The sequence below is a fragment of the Martes martes genome, assembly GCF_963455335.1.
Source record: "Martes martes genome assembly, chromosome: 4".
NCBI lineage: Eukaryota > Metazoa > Chordata > Mammalia > Carnivora > Mustelidae > Martes > Martes martes.
The window spans coordinates 91,803,736-91,826,803 of record NC_137891.1 but is presented as its reverse complement, the minus strand read 5'-3'; the positions used below and the strand labels follow the sequence as shown (position 1 = coordinate 91,826,803).

Sequence of the window (23,068 nt, the reverse complement as noted above, 5' to 3'; positions counted from 1 at the left end):
TACTCTTCAGTAGTTTCTTGCTGGATTTTAAGAATTCTTTGTGTCTTTTGTCATATATTTTTAAGATAATGTTTCTTGTTTGTGATTTACCTTTGGATTTTATTTATGAGTTTGATGTTCTGAAAGTTATTTTCATCAAAACCCTTAATATCTAAATCTGTCCCTTACAGCAAGAAATAAACAGACCTGTCTGAGGATCTGAAACTTCCCTGGAGAAATGTAAAACAAAATTTAAATTAATGGAAGTGTTGTGCATTCCTAGAAGGGAAGATTCTGTGTTCTAAAGATTTAGGAGGTTTTTTTGTTTTGTTTTGTTTTTTTAAACTAGTTTATAGGTTTGTGAGTGCAGTTGAAATCCTCTTGAGATTTGCAATTGGAGTTGATGAAATGATCCTAGAACTAGTTCAAGAAAAGTAAAAACAAGCCAGAAGATTAAAAAGCTAGATTAAAAAGCTGTGAAATTAGCAAAACTAAAATATTATAGGATTATTGTCAGACTCAATCATTAAACAGACTTGAAAGCCCTGAAACAGAATCTCATATGTCTCAATGTATGGCAGAAAGAAGCATCATATAAAGGTAGAATATTCAATAATAGACTTGGGAGAAATTAGTTATTTCTCCCAAAAAAAAAAAAAAAGTGTCCTAGCATGCCTGGACCAGAATGCATCAAATAGATTAAAATATTAAATATAAAAATAAAATATTGAAGAGAGGGAACCATCCAGAATATAGATGAATAGTTAATTCAACCCTAAATGGGTAAGGTCTGTTCAAATATAAAAGCGGGAGGGAAAAACAGTAAAAGATTTAAACACTGAATGTGTTGAGTAATGTGGCATTTTTAATGTTTATCCCCTTCTTCAGTGAGCTGGAAGAGTCTCTGCTTGTGCTACCTTTTTCTTACGTCCCAGACATCCTTAAGCTCTTCAATGAATTCATCCAGCTGGGCTCTGATATTGAACTCCTGTGTAGATGCCTCTTCTTTCTGCTCAGGTAACAGCCTTTCCTAAGAATACCGTGTGTGCTTGGCCTAACTGCTGCAGTGCTACTTGAACTGATGGTGTCAACACTCTGGGATTCAGAAGTCTGATGTTTCAGACTGAGAGATGGTTACAGGACTTCACTGTTGTGTGATATAAATTGTTATCCCGTGGAATCAGTCATGTCCTTAAACAAGGAGAGCGATGGCCCACCTCTTTAAGTCACAAGATGGAACATGGCTCAGGGATGCTTGTGTAAGCATGGGTCTACAGGTTGCAGTAGCTCTTTTTGCTGAGGACCTATTACTGAATGGCCAGTTTGTCTCATTTGTGTGTGTTTTTTTGTATTTGCTTGTCTGTCTGTTTGTTTGTTTTTAACTCTAAGCAAAACAATTGAGTTTTGTCCTCATAACAGCATTGTAAGGAGCGGTGACTTTATGTTTCAGGTCTGTATAGAAACAAATGGAAAAGTAAGGGCATACAGAGAGAGAAGGAAGAAACAAAATATGTTTTTTGGATTATTCTTAAATATGAACAATTCCTCTTAGTGTGTAATTGAGAAGAATGTATTTTTTTTTAATTTTATTTATTTATTTGACAGACAGAGATCACAAGTAGGCAGAGAGGCAGGCAGAAAGAGAAAGAGAGGAAGCAGGCTCCCTGCTGAGCAGAGAGCCCGATGTGGGGCTCGATCCCAGGACCCTGGGATCATGACCTGAGCCGAAGGCAGAGGCTTTAACCCACTGAGCCACCCAGGCACCCCAGAATGTATTTTATAGGAGTTTAAAATATACCTTTCTTGTATCCTTCTCTCTGCACCCCAGTCTCCAACTGTTACAGTAGAGTACAGAGACAGAGAGACTGAACACTCTTTAAAATGCTCTTATGAAGACAAAGTACAAACTGATCAGCCAATACCAAATAGTTAAAAAAAAAAAATCCAAACAGGTATATTTAATGAATTGGTATTTGAATTGATCTCTTTTCATGCTTCTTAATTCTTTGTTCCTTTTATTCCATCAAGATAGTAGCAAAAGAAAGACAGTGATATGTTTATAGTATTCTGTTGCCATGTTTTAATTCTGGGCAAGTCCTGAGCCTTATGGTGGTACTCAACAATGTTACTGATAATTTTCTTGTCGCTGTGGCCTCTGTACTTTTGAAATCAGGGTTACTGATTCTAAGTGAGACACTATGAGGGCTTCAGGCATGTCGGGGGGTCGTGGATGGGGAGTGCCGTACAGGTCCTGCAGCAGGCCCTGAGCTTGAGGATGTGCACCGGGGGGCATGAGTTCATGGATGTCATCTTGGATTCTAGGTCGGAGTCTGACGCTGATCAGGAACTCCTTTTTGCTGAGGCTTCACTAGAAATATTGATAAACCTTAGTTGAGTTAGCATTTCTTAGAGTGCTCATCTCTCTCTGAGTGTTCCATAAAATACTATTGTCAGAGTCTTTGGCCACATGGTAGATGGCTGCGCAAAGAGCCAGCTTTGCAAATGAGTTGAATGTGTCATAACTTACGATAGTAGTGTTAAAATTGACATCAGATAAAACTGAGTAACAGGGGAGAAATATCTTTAGCTGTTTTTTGCCAGCATTTCTATATTGCCATGATGATATGGTAAAATGAATCCTTTTGGGTTTTTTTGTTGTTTTGTTTTTTTGTTTTGTTTTGTTTTTTTTTACTTTGATATTGTTTATTTGCTTTTCTAGAAGGGGGTAAGCAGAGCCAGAACCACTACCTCTCTTTGTAACGTGACTTTTGTTTTCATATTAGGATTCACTTCGGGCAGATTACTAGTAACCAAATGCTTGTGCCAGTGATTGAAAAGTTAAAGGAAACAACTATTTCAAAAGTCAGCCAAGTCCGGGTAGGTATCCTTGTAGAAGTACAGTAACTAGGGAGAAATCCTGATGTGTGTGTGTGTGTGTGTGTGTGTGTGTGTGTGTGTGTGACTTAGAAGTAGCACAGTGAGCTGTGCCTTATCTCGGGTGGTACTGACCAGACATCTGTCAGTATTTGAGGGAAGATTTTTGTTGGAGCTGGTAGCAATAGAAAAAAAACAAAACCAGACCAGAAAGACCTTAGACGAGGGATGAGTAAGAACACGTGAAGCATTGGTTCTCCTGACTCACATATACTACTGTATTGAATGAAGTGAGAGAAGGGTCATTTAATCTTTCTTATCTGCTCCCCTCACCCACCAGGATGTTATTGGATTCAACATGGCAGGTCTTGAATATCTCAAGAGGGAATGCGAGGCAAAAAGTGAAGTTATGTTTTTTGCTGATGCGACCAGCCAGTTGGAAGAAAAGAAGAGGAAGAGGAAAAAGAGGGAGAAGCTAATTTTAACATACACTTAGAACTCAAATGTGGTGCTTTTCTTTTTATTTAAAAGGACTTCTAAACAGTAGAATTGGTGTCAACTTGAAAATAACCAAGTAATAAGAGTTTGGTTACAGAAGGTGTCAGGATGTGGTTCCCAGCTTTGCCTGAAGAAAAGCCCAGTGCAGGACTGCGGGCATGATAATGTAAAATCTTCCCATGCCCCTGAAGGTTGAGCCCTTCAGGAGTTGTTCCATTGTATTCCAGCAGGGAACAATGAACTTTCTTTTTTTTTTTTTTAACTAGGTTTTTACTAGAGCTGAAATGAACATTTCAAAAGTTTTGCTTATTTCTGTGATAACAGAAGATTTAATGATGTGTTACTCTTTGTAGTACGTTTTGCCTCTACAGAGTATGTCAGGTGCACAATTGATTGCCCTCTTCCATTAAATGCAGTCTTGGACTTACAGAGCTGAAAAAGACCATAAAAATTCACTAAAACACCCTCTTTCAACTTTACCTCTTACAAGGGGTTACATCTGTATATAAAAATATCTAATTGCTAATTTTTTATAATTCTCCAAATAGTTATTTCTAATTAAACTGTAGTCAAGCTGAGATGCCTTGCAGGGCTTCTGGGTGATTAATGCCATATAAATACATACATACGTATGTACATGCATGGTAAGAATTTGGGGAGGTGGGAATATTCTAGAAGAAATGGACACGTTCCTTTGGGCCTGGCTTCTATTCGTGGGAAGTTTTTAAGTTACTGCTCCAACCTTGTTGCAGTTCTGTGCAGACTTCTGTGTCCTTTTTTTGATGTTTTTTAAAAAGATATATCTAAATTCCAGTTAGTTAATATACACTGTAATATTAGAATCACACGCCCAGCACATCGATTCAACACTTCTGTACAACATCTGTTGCTCATCACAAGTGCCCTCCTTCATCCTCATTACCTGTTTAGCCCATCCCCCCACCCACCTCCTCTCCCGTAACCATCAGTTTGTTCTCTCTAGTTAAGAATCTGTTTTTCTTGGTTTGTCTCTTTTTTTTTTTCCCCCTTTGCTTTTTTGTTTTTTTCTTAAATTTCACATATGAGTGAAATCATATGGTATCTGTCTTTCTCTGACTTAATTTCACTTAGAATTATACTGGCTGGCTCCGTCCACATCATTGCAAATGGCAAGATTTCATTCTTTTTTATGGCTGAGTAATATTCCATTGTGTGTGTATACTACATCTTCCTTATTCATTCATCAGTTGATGGACACGTGGTCTGTTTCCATATTTGGTTGTTGTAGATAATGCTGCAGATAATGCTGCTACAAACATCTAAAGGTGCATGTATCCTTTTGAATTAGTATTTTTGTATCCTTTGGGTATATACCCAGTAGTGCAATTGCTGGATCATAGGGTAGTTCTGTTTTTAATTTTTTGAGGAAGCTCCATGCTGTTTTCCAGAGTGGCTATACCAGTTGGCATTCCCACCAGCAGGGCAATAGCGTTCTCCTTTCTCCACATCCTCGCCAACACTTGTTTCTTGTGTTGTTGATTTTAGCCATTCTGACAGGTATGAGGTAATACCTCATTGTGGTTTTGATTTGCATTTCTTTGATGGTAAGTGATGTTGAGCATCTTTTCATGTATCTGTTGGCCATCTATATGTCTTCTTTGGAAAACTATTCATGTCTTCTGTACATTTTTAAATTGGATTATTTGTTTTGGGTTGTTGAATTTGATAAATTCTTTATGTATTTGGATATTAACCCTTTATCAGATCTGTCACTTGCAAATATCTTTTCCCATTCTATTGCCCTTTAGTTTTGTCTACTGTTTTCTTTACAGTGCAGAAGCTTTTTATTTTGATGAAGTCCCAATAGTTTATTTTTGCTTTTATTTCCCTTGCCTCAGGGGCAATATCTAGAAGTTGCTATGGCCAGTGACAAAGAGGTTACTGCCTGTGTCCTCCAGGATTTTGTTTCCTGTCTCACATTTAGGTCTTTAATCCATTTTGAATTGATTTTTATGTTTGATGTAAGGAAGTGGTCCAGTTTCTTTCTTTTGCGTGTTTCTGTCTGGTTTTCCCAACACCACTTGTTGAAGAGATTGTCTTTTTGACATCAGATATTCTTTCCTGCTTTGTCAGAGATTAATTGACCATATAGTTGTGGGTCTATTTCTGGGTTTTCTTTTCTCTTCTATTGTTCTATGTGTCTATTTTTGTGCCAGTACCATACCTAGGTATCTTAATTTTGGTGCAATTGTAAATGGGATTGGTTCCTTGATTTCTCTTTCTCCTGCTTCATTATTAGTGTATAGAAATGCAACAGGTTTCTGTACATTCATTTTGTATCCTGCAACTTTACTGAACTTGTTTATCAGTTCTAGCAGTTTTTTTAGTGGAGTCTTTCATGTTTTCTCATAGAGTGTCATGTCATCTGCAAATAGTGAAAGTTTTACTTCTTTGTTGCAAGTTGGATGACTTCTCTTTCTTTTTGTTGTCTGATTGTTGTGGCTGTGTTGAATAAAAGTGGTGAGAGTAGACATCCCTGTCATGTTCCTGACCATAGAGGAAAAGTTCTCAGTTTTTCCCATTGAGGATGATATTAACTGTGGGTTTTTCATATATGGTCTTTATTATGTTGAAATATGTTCCCTCTAAACTTACTTTGTTGAGGGTTTTTATTATGAATTGATGTTGTACTTCGTCAAATGCTTTTTCTGCATCTATTGAAAGGCTCGTATGGTTCTTATCCTTTCTTTTATTAATGTGGTGTATCACGTTGATTGATTTGTGAATATGTTGAACCACCCTTGTAGCCCAGGAATAAATCCCACTTGATCGTGGTGAGTGATTCTTTTATTGTACTGTTAGATTCAGTTTGCTATTATTTTATTGAGAAGTTTTGCATCCATGTTCATCAGGGATGTTGGCCTTTAGTTCTCTTTTTTAGTGGAGTCTTTATCTGGTTTTGGTATCAGGCTAATGCTGGTGTTACAGAATGAATTTGGAAGTTTTCTTTCCTCTTCCATTTTTTTGGAACAGCTTGAGAAGAATAGGTATTAATCTTTAAGTGTTTGATAGAATTCCCCTGTGAAGCCCTCTGGGCCTGGACTTTGGTTGGTTGGTTATCAACCTGTTCACGTTTTCTATTCTTGTTTCAATTTTGGTAGTTTATATGTTTCCAGAAATTTATCCATTTCTTCCAGGTTGTCCAGTTTGTTGGCATATAATTTTTCATAACATTATCTTATAATTGTTATTTATCATCTCTCATTTGTGATTTTGAGTCCTTTCTCTTTTTTTCTTGATATGTCTGGCTAGAGATTTATCAGTTTTACTGATTTTTCTCAAAGAACCAGTTCTTAGTGTCATCGATCTGTTCTGTTGTTTTTGTAGTTTCTGTATCACGTATTTCTGCTGTAATTTTTATTACTTCCCTTTTGCTGGAATTAGGCTTCATCTGTTGTTCTTTTCCCAGCTCCTTTAGGTGTAAGGTTAGGTTGTTTATTTGAAATTTTTCTTGCTTCTTGAGGGAGGCCTGTGTTGCTATTTGCCCCCCTCTTAGGACCACTTTTGCTGCATCCAAAAGGTTTTGGACTGTTACATTTTTGTTTTCATTTGTTTCCATGTATTTTTGATTTCCTGGTTAACCCATTCACTGTTTAGTAGCATGTTGTTTAACCTCCATGTGTTTGTAGTCTTTCCAGATTTTTTTCTTGCAGTTGACTTCTAGTTTCATAGTATGGTGGTCAGAAAAGGTAGGTATGATCTCAGTCTTTTTGTATTTGTTGAAGCCTGTTTTGTGACCTAATATGTGGTCTTTTCTGGAGAATGTTTCATATGTACTTGAAAAGAATGTGTATTCTGCTTTAGAATGGAATGTTCTGAATATGTCTGTTAAGTCCATCTGCATCATTCAAAGCCATTGTTTCCTTGTTGGTTTTCTGTTTAGGTGATCTGCCCACTGTTGTGAATGGAGTATTAAAGTCCCCTACTATTATTGTTATAATGCATATAGTTCCTTTATGTTTGTTATTGTCTTATATGTGGAGGTTCTCCCAATTTGGGGACATAAATATTTACAATTGTTACATCTTCTTATTGGAGTGTCCCCTTTGTTTTTATAGCCTCTCTCCATTTTTATAGTCTTTGTTTTAAAGTCTAGTTTTTCCAGTAGATGCATTGCTACTCTGGCTTTCTTTTGACATCCATTTACATGATAAATAGTTCTCTACCCCCTCACTTTCAATCTGCAGGTGTCTTTAAAATGACCCTCTTGTAGGCAGCATATAGAGGACTCTTTTTTTATCCATTTTGATGCTCTGTGTCTTTTGGTTGTTTAGTCCATTTACATTCAAAGTAATTATTGATAGACATGTATTTATTGCCACTTTATTACTTATTTTCTCGTTTCTGGAGATTTTCTCGGATCCTTTCTCATCTTCGCCACTTTCGGTCTCTCTTTTGCACTCAGAGTCCCCTTTAATATTTCTCGCAGTGCTGGTTTAGTGGTCATGGATTCCTTTCATTTTTGTCAGGGAAGCTCTTTCTCTCCTCCTATTCTGAACAATAGTTTTGCCGGATGGAGTATTTTTGGCTGCAGATTTTTCCCCATTCAGCACTTTGAATGTATCAGGCCACTCCCTTCTGGCTTGCCAAATTTCTCTTGAGAAACCTCCAGCTAGCCTTATGGGTTTTCCCTTGTAAGTTAGGGATTTCTTTTGTCTTGTTGGTTTTAAGATTTTTTTATCAATATATTTTGCAAATTTAATTATAATATGTCTTGGTGTTGACCTGTTTTTGTTGATTTGATGGGAGTTCCCTGTGCCTCCTGGATCTGGATATCTGTTTCCTTCCCCAGATTAGGGAAGTTTTCTGCTATTATTATTTATTTATTTATTTATTTATTTATTTTTGGACAGAGAGAGCTCACAAGTAGGCAGAGCAGCAGGCACAGAGAGAAGGGAGAGAAGGGAAAGCAGGCTCCCTGATGAGCAGAGAACCTCCCCATGCGGGGCTCGATCCCAGGACCCTGAGATCATGACCTGAGCAGAAGGCAGAGGCTTAACCCACTGAGCCACCCAGGCTCCCCTCTGCTGTTAATTCTTAAAATAAATTTTCTGCCCCCTTTTCTCTCTTTCTCTTCTGAGACACCTATGATAGGAATGATACTACATTTGACGGAGTCACTAAGTTCCTTAAGTCTATTTTCATGTTCCATAATTCTTTTTCTTTTTTTTTTCAGCTTCATTATTTTCCTTTGTCTTCTTGTTAATTCATTCCTCTGTTTCTGCAAGCCTGCTCTTCACTGCATCAAGCCTGTTTCCAGTCTCGTTTATTGCATTCTTCATTTCTGGTTCTTTTTTAATTCCTTTATCTCTGTACTAAGGGTCTCACTGATATCTTCTGTTCTTTTCTCAAGCCCAGTGAGTATCCTTATGATTGTTGCTTTAAAGTCTCCATCAGTTATGTTACTTATATCTGTTATGCTTTTATCTCTGGCTGTGGCCTTATCTTGTTCTTGCATTTGGAATAAATTACTATGTCTTGGCATTGTGTCTAGTCTCTACTTTTTTCTGTGTGTTAGAAAAGCTCATTAGGATTCCTGCTCCTGAAAGTAATGGTCTTTTTGAAAAAGAGGTCATGTAGTGCCCAGAGCTGGTGCTTCAGGGAGTGTCTCCAGTGTGTACTGCCTTTACTCTGCTGTTGTGTTTTGGCCGTTCTGACTTTTAGGCCAGTCCTCTGTAGAGGCTCTCCTTGTCTGCTGTGGACAGTGTTTGGTCCGTGGCCTGAATGTGGTGAGTTTTAACTAGGTATACTCTGGTCTACCTATGAAATGAGTTTTGACACCATTCCACCAAAACTGAGGCCTTGCAGAACTCTGGTGGAGAGAGGTGTGTGGGAAGGGGTTTGTGCTGATATTCAGGGGTAGTGGCCCACCACATTGCAACTGAGGCAAGCTTGACTAAGAAGGCAGTCCTAAGAGCACAGGGGTGTAGGGTTTGTTGTAAGCAAGTTAGACAGCCAGTGTCAGTGCTGAGCTGCTTCCTTCTGGTGGGTGTGTTTCGGGGCAGGGGTGGGGGACAAGGGAAATGGCACCAGCCAGCTCCTTTGTTCTCAGAGAGGTATCTGAATATTGATAATCTGCCCCCTACACACACACACACCCCATGTCCTAGGCATTTTTTTAAGATGGCTGTTTCCATGCTATTTGCCCCCAGGTTGTTTGCCTGCCTTCTCTTCTGGAGTACCACAGTACCCTCTGGGCTCTATCCCAGCCAAGCCCGCTGACCTTTAAAACTCCAGGCTTTAAGTCCCACTCTTTGTAAGAACTCAATGAAATTAAGCCCTTCTCATTTTCCAAGCCAATGGCTTCTAGGAAATACTCTCCTGGATTTGTTCCCCTGGCTGCTGCTCTCTCCTGCCCTTCTCCACGACCACAGTTTCCTCCCCTCCACAGCAGCCATGATCCATTTCTTCCCTAAAACACATTTCCACACTTCTTGCTTCTTTGATGTGGCCTCTTCTCTCCCTTTAGTTGTGGAGCTTGTCTGTCAGTCTTAAGGCTGATTTCTGGGTTATTTCTGGTGATTTTATCATTGGACAAAATGAGCATAGGGTCCTCCTACTCCACTGCCATCTTTTATCTCTGTGTGTCTTCTTCAATCAGGTGTCCTGTGAGTTTGTCCATTTCATTTAAGAGGCTATATTGTGGTGCCACCATTTTCTTGCCAGTCTCAGAGCTGCAGTTCTTGTGGGGTTATCTGATGGTCCCTAGCCACAAGTCTGGTACTGTTCCTGACCATAACAACACAGTCACTGAAGTACGGTAAGGAACATGGTGGTATTATTCGTTGCACAGAATATAAGTAAAGATTATTGTAACATAGAGTTCCTGAGGCTTAACTGCAAAAAGGTAAGAGAAGATAATGGATTCTAGGTGCTTCTCGTCTGAAGAAGCAGCCTTTTCTTTAAGCATCTGTTCCTGTCACTAGGGAGAGGAGTTAGTTACTTATTGAAAGATATCCTAATTCTTTAATGAGCAAAGGCTGGATCCATATCACATTGACACTTGGAAGTGTTCATCAGAAAATAGGAAACCAGCATTTCCTATTAATGTTTTTGATGTTTTCCAAACCAAAACAAGGTCAAGAGGGTACTCTACTTGTATTTAAAAGTGTTGCTTTCCCATAGCTTTGCTATCAGGTAAGATGAACAGTAGCAGGGGATTTAAAGGTGTGTCTGTCTGGTAGGTATTACACAAACCAAAGAGAAGGAGAGCTTAGGACAGATGAAATGATGTGTACAGGAAGTAACTGAGCTCTAACTTTTGGTCAAAATACTTGAATCTCCTTATAAAGGTTTGAGGTTGCTAGTCAGTTATAAAGTAGATTTTAGAGGCACCTGTGAGGCTCAGCATCTGACTTTCGGTTTTGGCACAGGTCATGATCTTGCAGTTGTGGGATCAAGCCCCTTGTCGGGCTCTGCGATCCACAGAGTTTGCTTCAGCTAATTTCTTCCTCTGCCTTGGCCTCTCCCCACTCGTACTCTAAAAATAATACATAAAATCTTTAAAAAAACTTTTTAAAAATTTTAAGCCAAGCCAGTTTCTAGTCATTAAGTCAGCATTTACTGGCTTAGCTGGTCATTGGCTAGATTCAGTCCTTAGTACAAGAACCATGTAACGAGTAACACACCTTGCAAATTATGCAGTGTAACTGTAGAAGCTGCTGATGCCATAAAGAAAAGCCTCATGAATGGTTTATTGGGCATGGAACATCTAAGCTTTTATATCTTTATATATGTCTCTATGTAAAGAAGATAACGCTTAACCATTTTGAGATTCCCTGGCTGGAACTTAGGTGCTTGGTGTACTTGGTTATTAAATGGTTTCTCAGTTCAAGTGTCCTAAGTCATAGATCTCCCAAAGAAATCTCTAAATCTGGGAGAGGACGTAGGACAGTGACCAAGGAGGCAGTGGTGTCTGTCGTTGGGCCCAAAACTGTATGTAGGGCTCCACTTACTTATCAGTACAATTGATGAGCCTGCTCAGTGTAACCTTTCCAGGCTAGCCACTCAGGAAGAAGCCACCTGGCCTACATACACTATCCACAATCTGCCCCCTTTCCTCACAATTAAAGATCCCAAGTTTTAAGATGAGACTGAGGTTCTTAGGAATAACATCACCTTATATTCTAAGTCCTGTCATTATTTCTGAAATGTTGTGGGCTCCAAGCAGCTCTCATGTGATTTTAGGACTGAGCACACACCAACAGTCACTGGCTCCAACCCTTGTTAGGTCACATGGGAGTTGCCCTTGTGTAATTCCTTCCCGTGAGTGTGGGCAGGACCTAGTGACTGGCTTCTAAAGAACAGAATACAGCAAACTTAATAGGATGTCTGTTCCAGGACTGGGTTATAAAACACTGAATTCTGCCTTGCTCACACTCTCAGGCTCTTGTTTTGATAAACCCAGCTGCCCTGCCGTGAGATTCCTTTAGGAGAGGCTCACGTGGCAAGGAACCGCAGCCTGCCAACAACTACCTGAGTGGGCTGAAAGCACATTCATTCCTAGTTAAGCCAGAGGATCCAACTGAGCTCTGTCTGGATTCTGGAACCACAGAAGCTATGAGATCTTAAGTGTCTGTTGCTTTAAGCCAGTAAGTTTGGGGGCAATTTGTTATGTAGCAACAAATAACTAATAGAACTTCTATAGAGCAAATTACCTAACGTGATGTTTTGGATTCCTCATCTATAAATTAGGCACATAAGTGTCTACCTTCATAAAGTTATTGTGAAGTGCTTACTGGCTCAAACACAAGAACGGTACTCTTGTTACTGCATGAACTACACAAGATCTAAAACTACAGAATGATTCCAGTACACACACACATTAGAAGGGATGGGAAAGAAAAAGACTAAAATATTATCTGTTAGCTTTTGGTGATATTAGAATCTTTACACTAGATATTTGTCTTTATAATAAAAGAATAAGTATAGTGGGCATCTTTCAATCACATTAACTCTGATACTATGAACAGAGGCATAAAGGCAACATCACTTAAGACATTTCTTCTATTAGGTAGATTCACGAATTACTTAGGATATATTGGTGCCAACAGGAATTATGTATCTATTTGAATGCTGTTCTGTAGTTTAGAGTTGGCTAGCTAGTGAAGTAGATTTCACCACTTCTCAGTTTAGAGTAACTTCCAAAAGTCATAGAGTAGAACTGACATAAACCATGATTTCAGTGGTTCCCAAAGTATATTTTAAGACCTCTGGGGGTAGGGCGCCTGGGTGGCTCAGTGGGTTAAAGCCTGTGCCTTCAGCTCAGGTCATGATCCCAGGGTCCTGGGATCAAGCCCCACATCGGGCTCTCTGCTCAGCAGGGAGCCTGCTTCCCCCTCTCTCTCTCTGCCTGCCTCTCTGCCTACTTGTGATCTCTGTCTGTCAAATAAATAAATAAAATCTTAAAAAAAAAAAAGACCTCTGGGGGTCTATAAGACCCTTTTTCAAGGAGTTTACAAGGTCAGAAATACTCTCAAAACAATGTTAAAATCTGTAGTAGTTTGAAGAGTGGTCTCCAAAAATTTCCATCTACCTAGAACATGTGAATGTAACCTTATTTAGAAATAGGGTCTTTATAAAGGTAATCAGTTAAGATGAGGTCATACTAGATTGGAGTGGGCCCTAAATCCAGTGGCTGCTGCCATGTAAGAATGCAGTGTGAGGAGACACAGGGAAGGCCATGTGACCACAGAGGCAGAGACTGGAATTGGTGTGATGTAGCTTTTAGTCAAGGCACAGCAAGGACTGACTACTGCCAGAAGCTAGGAGAGCAGCAGGAACAAATTCTTCAGCCTCTAGATGGAACCAGCCCTGAACGCTTTGGTTTTTTGAACTGCAAAAAAATACTAACTTGTCTTAAATCACCCAGGTTGTGGTAATTGGTTATGGAAGCCTCAGGAAACTAACAGTGATACCAGAAAGTGGGATGCTGCTGGAACAAAGGCCTAAAAATGTGGAAGTGGCTTTGGAATTGGGCAGTGAGTAAAGGGAGAATTTTGAGAAGTGTGATAAAAAGTCTAGGTATCTTTAAATGATCATTGGTAGACATAAGGACTTAAAAACAATTTTGGTGACGGTTCAGAAGGAAGCCATGGGGGCAGCAGAGAAAGTTTCTGTCATCTTGGAGAATTTCTTACATCACCATGAACAAAAATACTGATAGAAGTATAAACATTAAAGGTGCTTCTGGTGCAACCTCAGAAATGCACATGTTGTTGGACACTGGAGGAAAAGTTAAAAGGTGGCAGAAACCGTGGCTGAATTGTGTTCTGCTTTTGGGTTTAAAGTAGAACTTGTAAACAATGACATTGAATATTTAGCTGAGGCTTCCAAGCAAAAATGGAAGATGCAGCCTGGTTTCTTGCTGCTTATAGTAAAATGCAAGGGGAAAGAAAGAATTTGAGGAAGGAACTGGTTAGCAAAAAGGAACTGAAACATGATGAGTTCGAAAATTAACATTCTATCCATACTGCAAAACATTGCAAAGGCATACCCTGGAGTGGTCACCAAGGATGTGTGTGCTGGAGAGATTAGGTTTATGACCACGGATACAATCAGGCATCTCAGCAGAAGCCAGAAATAGAAGTGCAGTTATCCAGGAAGGATCTGTGGAGAAGCCTCATGTCTAATGATGTGGATCTCCTTGACATCCATGAAGACTGACAAGTTTTTGAGAATGTTACATGAGCAGAAATGCTGCTGGTTTGGCCTTGATAGGGAGAGAGAAAGGACAAGATGAAGGCTGCCAGACTTCTGGGACTCTGTAAGCAAGAAATGGGCTGCCCAGAGGGTAAGACTCTGTCCCAGGCTGAGGATGGAGAGGGTGGGGGTCAACAGGGCTTCTGAAGGGCTGGAGGTTGGGGCTGGTAAAGCTTCTGTGAGCCCAGAAGGCAGATCAAGCCACAAATGATTTATTCTAAGGCCTTGAAACTTCATGAAGTTTGCCTTGCTGTGTCGCACACTTGCTTGAGCCTAGTGACTCTATTCCTTCCACTTTCTTCCTTTTGGGAATATCTATCATATACTTTTTCCACCAGTGTATGTTGCAAACTGACAGCTTATTTTCTAGCTCCACACATCCACCAATGGAAGGGAGACTGAGGCTGGTCATAGCAGCATCTTACTCATACTTGATTTAGAGGGATGAGATGTGAAACTGAGTCGATTCTTACTTTGATGAGAATTTAGGTGTGGAGTTAATGCTGGAACGGGTGAAGCATTTGGGGAATGTTGGGATGGGATGAATATATCTTGCACATGAGATGGATATGAATATGGGGGTTTAGAAGCCAATTACACTGGGTGTGTCTCCACAAAATTCATGTCTGCCAGAAACTGTGAAGATGACCTTAAGATGACATTCAGGATTAGGGTAGCCCCTAAATCTAATGAGTGGTATTCTTATAAGGAGAGAGACAGACATATATACACAGGGAAGAATTTGAGGCAGAGGCAGAGATTAAAGTGATGTAGTAATAAACCAAGGAACACCAAAGAATTCCTGGCAACCACCAGACCTTAGGAGAGAGGCCTGGAACAAATTCTCCCTCAGTCTCCAGAAGGAACCCCCACCTCCACCTCCCACCCCGACACCTTGATTTTGGCCCTCTGGCCTCCTGAACTACAAGAGAATATCTTGTTTTAAACCACCTGGTTTATGCTGCTTTGTCATGGCCGCCCTGAGAAACTAGTACAGATTTGTTACAGCAGCTCTAGGAAACTAATACAAGAGGCTATCTGGCTTTTTCTCTCATGAGCATCCAGTAGAGTTCCAGAGGCTGTGTGATGTCTGATACCGTGACAGACCAGATATAGAGCAGGCAGGAGAATCCAGCTGTGCTCTATCAAGCCAGGGATTGAAGAAATTTGTAAAAATGTAAAAAACAATGTCTCATGAGTAATAAATTTTTGTTTTGGAAAATAGTTATTTTTCATTTAAAAAAATCTGTTAATATATTGTCTTTATTATGGTTTTTACATAGAAAATTCTTCTGTTTTAATTCCAATTTGGTAAATGTGATAGATAAGACCCATGTGAATGAAAGCTTTTCGGGATACTTAATAATTTTAAAGAATATATAAAGAATCTTGTGTCCAAAATGTTTGACAACCATGGGCTTTATTGTAAATTTTCAAGTCCAGAAGGACATCCCTATGTTGCTGCTCCTGCTTTTTGGAAGGTCAGCTTAACACTGAAAACAGTGCTTACACGAACAAACTTTAGAATCACACTGAAGTAGGTTAGATTTTTACATCATCTACTTAGAATTCTCTGAGCTTCATTCCTTATTTATAAAGTGGGAAAGATAATAGCTATCTAACTGGTAGTATGAAGATTAGATATGATCATGTATACATGGGAGTAGCTATTATAATTATTTAAGACCAGTATTTCCACCCCACCAGATTAAGTGGCTTATTGGTTTCTGGCTATAAGAAGAGAAGACCAAACATGAGGTCTAAGGCCTCACAACTGAATGGTTGAAGATCGAGTTCCCATTTGTTACTTACTGGATTTAACGTTGAGAAATTTTACGGGACATGAAGACTCCAAGTGTAGAGGAAGAAATCGTAGAAGTCCTGTGGACCATGGGGTTTTCTTTTCCCTGAGGAAAATCTTTTGGTCTGTTATCATAATTGCTACCTGTTAAAACTGGTAAAATACTCATTAAGGAATATGACTTTCATGACCAAATGATGTATATACAAACTCAGATAACATTTTAGAATCAGAATCTCCTCTCTAGCATCATTAGCTCCGTTTTGGGTACTTTTCTATGCAATGTGAATTCCAGGCTTAGGGGAAGAAAGATGGATATTGATTTCCTAGATTTCTCCTGTTGACCCAGTGTATGCTCTCTGCTGACTGTGGCTAGTCTTCCTATAGGAGCCATCAGTCACCATCACCAGGTCCCAAGTCACATCAACATCCAGGGATAGGGACAGATTTTGGGAAATGGGCTATGAATTCTCACTATTGACTTTAGAAGTAGAGAAAAGATCTAATAAAACTCTCTTCCTCCACTATCTGTGCCTAACTGATAGGTGCCTTTAATCTATCAGCAGGGAAATAGACTCTTTATTAGCATAAATGCAAAATGACTTAATTGCTGTGACAGCAATTAAGGAGCAAGGATCAGCAGCAAGGATCAGGTAGTCTAAATAAGCATCCAATAATCTGTGTGATGAGGATATGAAGACTTGATTTAATTCCTGGAGGAAAAAACTTATTCTTTGGTTAGTTTCCTTCTATCACTACAGAAGAACCCTACCATCAATATGGGGGGGGGGGAACAATCCACATCCCCAGTGAGGTCTTCTCACTTTTATTAAATCGGAATCCTCCTTAACACTCCCTGTACCCCCTTTCCTACTTTTCATTTTTCTCTGTTGTACTTATTAGCACCATTATGGTCCACATTTTACTTATTTTGTATACAGACTCTCCCCTGGAACATAAGCTACACGAGGGCAGGGATTTTTGTCTCTTGTTCACTGCCTAGAACAGTTACTAGCAAATTAGAGACACTTATCCTTGAAACAAGTGAACAAATGAATTCAGCTCCATTTCTACTGAAATCAAGGTCATTTGACACAAGTTCCCCTAAATTTCCCCTTCACCTCAGAATGTCTGGAATCTTAGCCATCTTTGCAGACTCCCTCACCAAGACCAACCCTTCAGCTCTGTTCCTGATTATTCTTTTGCTCTTCCTTGGATATTGCTGCTTCAATTACTTCTCACTCATAATTTTTAACATTTCTCTTCTGATCCATTTCTTTCAGCCAAATCTAGAGATCTACTTAAATCTGAACTTTCCTTGACATCTCTATACCATCTGTCAACTATGTCCATGTTTTCCTTGAAATTCTTTGGCTTCTGAGATATTTCTTGGCTTTCTAATTTGGTTACTCTTGTCTCCACTGCTTCCTCTTCTTCCTCCTACACCCCAAACAGACCTGAAATCTCTGCTCCTTTCTCATATCTTCAGTTGTCACCTCCGTGTGTGATGCTTAAAATGCTTAAAATGATTACATTTACATCTCTAACTCCTCAATTGAGATCCACATCTGCATATCCATGATTCTTTACTTGAGCCCAAAATCTTAGAGTGGCACTCTTATGTCCTCTTACTTCCTTCTATCAATGGGTTCCACCTCAGATTTTACAGCATCCCCCCACCCATTCCCCTGCCAAAAGTCTTTACACCCATGTCTCTCTTCCACTTTTGCCACATGATAGTTTCTGTCCTTATACTTGGCTTACTGAAGTGGCCTTCCAATGGCCCTTTGCAAATAGAAATTTGCAACCAGTTGCTCTTCTTCAACATATCCAGCATAGTAACACTGGATTCATTTTTATAAAGATATGCTGATTATACAACCACTGGATCGGAAATCTTCAGTGATTCACTCTTGCTTATATGATAAAGTTTAAGCAGGGATTCAGACTCTTCCACAACTTGATTCCAACCAACATCCCACTACGTTCCCTAATACTCCCTAAGTTCTCAACAAATTGAGCTCCCTACCTTTCCTGACACCTGGTGCTCTCTTATTGCTGCGGATTTGTTCAAGTCTCCTTTCATCAAAAGTTTTTGCATTTTTATAAGACCCAGCTCAAATACCAAATAGATGTATAACTACAACACGAAGTACTGTATGCTTCATGTCACTGGAGTACAAAATAATATAGGAATCAAATGGGAACACTTTATGTCTGATTCTAGATTATGTAAGTCTTTTAAGAAGGAGTCCAATTGCCATTTTTGTATATGAAAAAATATTCTATAAGTACCTCACGTATAATAGTTTACTTGATCTCTGTGTGGTATCCACATGACAGAGACACCAATATGAAGGTGTGTATGTGTAATTCTGTGAATATCCATTTAGCCTTTATAATAAAGTATCTCCTACTCCCTAACAAGATTACAAGTTTGTTTTGATGACAAAGACTTGCTTTTCAAAACCACTCTGCTTGTCTGATACCATAGACAGCCACTGACAGTGGCATTTGTTCAACTCACAGTTACTACTGCGCATGTACTGTGTAACCGGCATTTTGTGGATGCTTACTTACAAGATGAGTGAAGACCCAGTCTTCATCCTAAGAAATTTAACTCTGTGGTCTTAAAGAATTAATGAAGCTATGGAGTATGGGTATGAGGGGGTTAGGGAATAGCATTTTGATGTCTGTTTTCCCATTGTTCATATGTAATTTTTGCTCTATGTATAACTACTTAAATTGAGCTTTAAAGGATATTTGCTTCCACAGGTAAGAACAGAATGTCATGCTCAGTCATTATCTCAATATTGTGTGAGATGTGTGTTGATCCCTTGGTCCCGTCCTCTCCAACGGCCATGGCAAATAACTCCACCTTGAGTTCAGTCTGCAAACCAGCTGCCACCTATAGGACACAAGGTACCTTTAGAATCAGACATATCTGAGTTCACATCTTGGTTTTAACCTGAATTGGGGCTAGTTACAGTCTCTAATCTTTTTTTCTCATCTATATATTTGGTGCTTTTGGATGATGGCATTTAGAAAATTATTTTGTGGGTTAGTTAGGTAGAGTTCCATTGAGCAAATGGGACCCAGGATAAATTGCTGAAGGAGAAAACCAGATGCTATTTAGGAAGAGAATGTCGGTGTACTGTGGTGAACTTCAGGAAAATTTTTACAATGCCCATAGTTGTGCTATTTCTTGAATGTCAGCAGTGAGTTCCTATGGGCATCCCTGCAGATAAAGGTAAATTTAAACCCCACAACTTCCCTGCCCTGCTTCTTGGTTTATAGTGTGCCTAATGGAGGACCTGTGATGTGACAAAGCCAGCAGAGGGAGACAGAATGAGTTTAAATGCCAAACTGCTTAGGTCTGAAAGCTACGTGGAAGAGGTCTGGACCAACAAAGAAGAAACACAGCAAGGAATGGGCTTCTTGCCTTGTTCCTTGAAGAGAACACTGGCCAGGAAAGAAAGAGCTGTTTGTGTTCCTAAGCTGCCTCTCCGGGAGGTAGGCTAAAAAGGAGACTTGAGAACAACTGTCTGGAAAAAATACATCAGAAACCACCACATGGAAAGCAATTAGATACAAGTACTTTTTTCTTCATAGTTTATAAATAATAGAACTGAAAAATGTTTCAACTTCTTCAACAATGTACTTATGAAGGTCTGCTTACTGGAGGGTATCCAACTCTTCATGTCTGAGGACCAGGCCCTTCGCCCTTCAGCCCAACAATGAGGGCAGGGCTGGGATGACGCCACTCTGCACGAGGCAGCTGGCATCCTGCCCCCGCTCAGGTCTACCCGGACCCTGGGCGTATTCATTCAGCGTTGGCAACTAAGCAGGCTGAACAGTGGTTAGATTTATATATGGAGAAGTCTATAGATTATATTTTTGCAGAGCCAAAACTGTCAAAAAGAAAATAATAATAATAAAAAAAAACCTAACAGTGGAGAGTGAGCTTCAAAGAATACACGCTGAGTTTTTAGTACCTACAAAGGTTGATCCAACAGTCATTTTGGCTTTTGGCATCACCCCTACTTTAAATGAAAAAAGTTTTCTAACTTCTCAGAACAGTGGAAGAAGAGCTTGCTTTGATTTTTGCTTTTGCTTTATGTTCCAGAGTTTCTGGAATCTTGACACAGTACAATGATGAACTGTGACAGAGAGGTACTCATGAGTTGGTGGAGCTAACCCTGAAGGATATTTCTGTTTGGCACTGCAGCCTGCAGACTACTGTGCTGTAGACCATAAGATATTAGGGCTGGAAACGGACTAAGAAATTATCAGGTCCAAGCAACTTCTTTTGCACATGAGGAAGGCAAGGTACAGAGGGTTAATTAACCAAAAGCATCACTGAGCTGCTGGTGGCACAGTCATAACAAGAGGCCAACTGATTCTGCACCCTATCAAATGGACCCTTCTGGATCAACATACAATTGTGGCTGTTTTAAGGTCTTGAGACTCAGTGAACACTATATGCTTGTTATGAAAGTGGATGCCCTTGCTCTGTATTCCCATGAGACTATGCGTGTCCCTGTCTGTGATGAACAAGCATGTGTCTACCAGATGTCCTTACTTCATTCTGTCACTTAGTCATACATTGTGAATCCCCACTATGTGCCCAGCTCTGGGAGCAACTTAGATATGTCTACTCATTTTTAACATCCCCTGTCCCTGGTCCCTATCAGTGGCATTCAAAGTTTGTTGAATTAAATGGAAGGAATGTGCCAAGAAATAAGTGTTAAGATTTACAAGTGTGATTTTATTATGTTTTATATATTATTTTATATATTATATTTTGTCTATTTATATATTAATAAACTTTTGTTTACTTGTTAGTACATTTCTGAAATCATAATTTAAAGCAAGTAGCAATATACAGATTTTTTTTGAAGCACCCCATTTTGGGGAGTGTAGCAAATAAAATTAGAATAGGTTGACATTTTAAAATTGATATTTTCAGAACTCTGGTGAAATGAGACAGCTGATGACAAATATATTACTATTTCTTAGAATATCATTAAATAATATTCTCTGGCAAGCAGCAAAAGAACAAACCAAATTTATAGAAAATACAAAAAATAGAATATTTGTTTTTCCAAGAGATTTTCCATTTTGCAGAAGAATTTATTACAGGACACCTTTAGGTAATCAGCTTTCCAAATGCATGTCAAATCATATTTAATTTATAAAAAGGTATTTTTCATACAATTGTGCATAACTGTAGTATTGGGACAAATAAGTGAACTTCAGAAAAGTTTCCATAGCTGGAAGTTTAACTGTTTACACATAGGATCTGTCTCACAGCTATTATGTGCAGTATGCAACATTAAGCCATGCGGTATACCCATACCAGGAGTCTTTTGCTTATGATACTAGAAAAATTAGGCTTATATATGATTTAAACCAAATGCATAGAATGATTTAAAAAACCTACTTCCCCGGAAACATGCACACATTCACACATGCACACACGGACACACACAAAAGACAGCTCATAGGACTTACAGGTCCGGGTTTGTAAGTCACTTTCAGTCCTGTGTTGGGTGGGGGCTGCTTCACCCTAAACCTACCAGGCAAAAAGATGGAAATAAATTTAGGCCATAAGAAAAAGGCAATGAACAAACCGGGATGTTATAAAATCAGGAAGGTGTTAATATTTGCTACAAAGGAGTGGGGCTGGGAGGGGGGAGGTCCATACCATTAGGAGAACAACCTAATCGTCACTTGGGAGAAGAATCTGGGGCCCATTTCACAACTGCCTTTCCAACAACAGTTTTCATCAGCGTCAAACAGACTCCTACCCCAGTTTCCACCCTTGGTTATTGGATGCTGTCGAGCTGCTCGGGGCAGACTGTCGTGAATGTTTGGCTGCCATGTGCACTGCAGCGTGGCCACCGGCGTGAACACCGAGGCTGACTGCCAGATCATTAAGCTGAAGAATAAAGGCTCTTTTGGAAAGCACTGGAGCATGGGAGCCAGTCTTGCTCTGTCGTGGTATGGGGCTTGCATGTTTGGGCAGAGGAGAATCAGAAAAGGCTCAGAGAATGTTGGAGAACTTGAAAAGCCCCATGCTCACACGTGGTGCTTATTGATCTCTTTCCCTTCCTGTGGTTTGCGGGTTCTGCCTGAAGGTTAAAGACCTGGAGTAAATTAAAATGCCAGGGAAAGCCTACCTCCACATTGACCTCAATCCTGCTGCTCCTACCATCGACTTTGCTGCCTGTGCTATAACGGCTGAATTTAACAAGCCAAGGAGGGAAATCCAAAAGCTAAAATTCTACACTGAGTAGACAGGATCTACGCGGATGAGTTTTATTAGTTTCAAGTTGATTCTCTATTTTTCCCCACCCACTCTGTTGGCAGCAACCTAAAAAACCAATAATGTCTGATCTGGTGGCCTGGTTGTTTCTGAGGAAACAAATATATTTCCTGAAGCTGGATATTTGCCTCAACTAAAATGGGATGTGGATCTTTTCAACTAGATGCCTCTGCAGTTGTGTTTCATCTGATTTCCAATCTTGAGTCCAGGATCATAAATTGGAAGGACTTGCCACTTACAGCATAACTCTGAGCATAACTCTACAACTGAAATAAACATTTATTCCACTTTTTATGGGGGAAAAAACCCTCACCTTATGCTCAAGTTTAATTAAAAATAGAATAGGGGAGCTTTTGTAATTGGGAGTTGTCCTATATATACATAGAATATACTGCCCCAATGGGAAGGACTGAATTCCCATAGGAAGCAGTGAGCACAGATTTGCTGATAAAGCAACATGTCCCAGGCAAACAGGTCCACAGGGGATCTGAGGTCCAGCCTTGCTCTAGCCTACGAGACCTTAAAACATATTACCCTGATCCTTCATAATAGTCTCTAAGGTCTGTCTCTACAAGTTCCACAATTCTACTGATCTGGAAAGGAAGGACTCTTTTTTTTGGCACTGAATGTCAGATGTAGTGTATTTTCAACCGGAAGGACAGGTTGTGGGTTATGGTCAAGTCAGATCTTCAGAGGAAAAAGAGCCCTAAAGACTCAGGTGATTTTTTTCCCCTTTTTGCCTCAGTTATGCAGAAATAAGGTAATGAAAACCACTTTTAGATCAGAGAGGGCAAACAGATGTCAGTTGATATTACAGTTGGTGGTGGATCTGAGAAACAAACTTTCAG

General features: G+C 39.6%; 2 protein-coding genes across 5 annotated transcripts in view; one reads left to right on the top strand and one right to left on the bottom strand.

Moving 5' to 3' along the window:
- The window catches only part of WDR3 (WD repeat domain 3), a 30,537-nt gene extending 26,608 nt beyond the window's left edge, over positions 1–3,929 (top strand). For all 4 annotated transcript variants that reach the window (XM_080801405.1, XM_080801402.1, XM_080801404.1 and 1 more), the window contains 3 exons: positions 868–996; positions 2,763–2,856; positions 3,194–3,929. In XM_080801405.1, coding sequence (XP_080657531.1) covers positions 868–996; positions 2,763–2,856; positions 3,194–3,349 — 379 coding nt within the window. In that variant the 3' untranslated portion in view covers positions 3,350–3,929. The remainder of the gene's footprint in view (positions 1–867; positions 997–2,762; positions 2,857–3,193) is intronic.
- SPAG17 (sperm associated antigen 17) overlaps positions 1–23,068 on the bottom strand; it is a gene marked incomplete at its 5' end in the record, with an annotated part of 289,972 nt that overhangs the window by 2,435 nt on the left and 264,469 nt on the right. The window contains 3 exons of the mRNA XM_080801661.1: positions 15,904–16,045; positions 18,653–18,800; positions 21,407–21,467. Of these exons, the coding sequence (XP_080657787.1) occupies positions 15,909–16,045; positions 18,653–18,800; positions 21,407–21,467 (346 nt within the window). The 3' untranslated portion in view covers positions 15,904–15,908. The remainder of the gene's footprint in view (positions 1–15,903; positions 16,046–18,652; positions 18,801–21,406; positions 21,468–23,068) is intronic.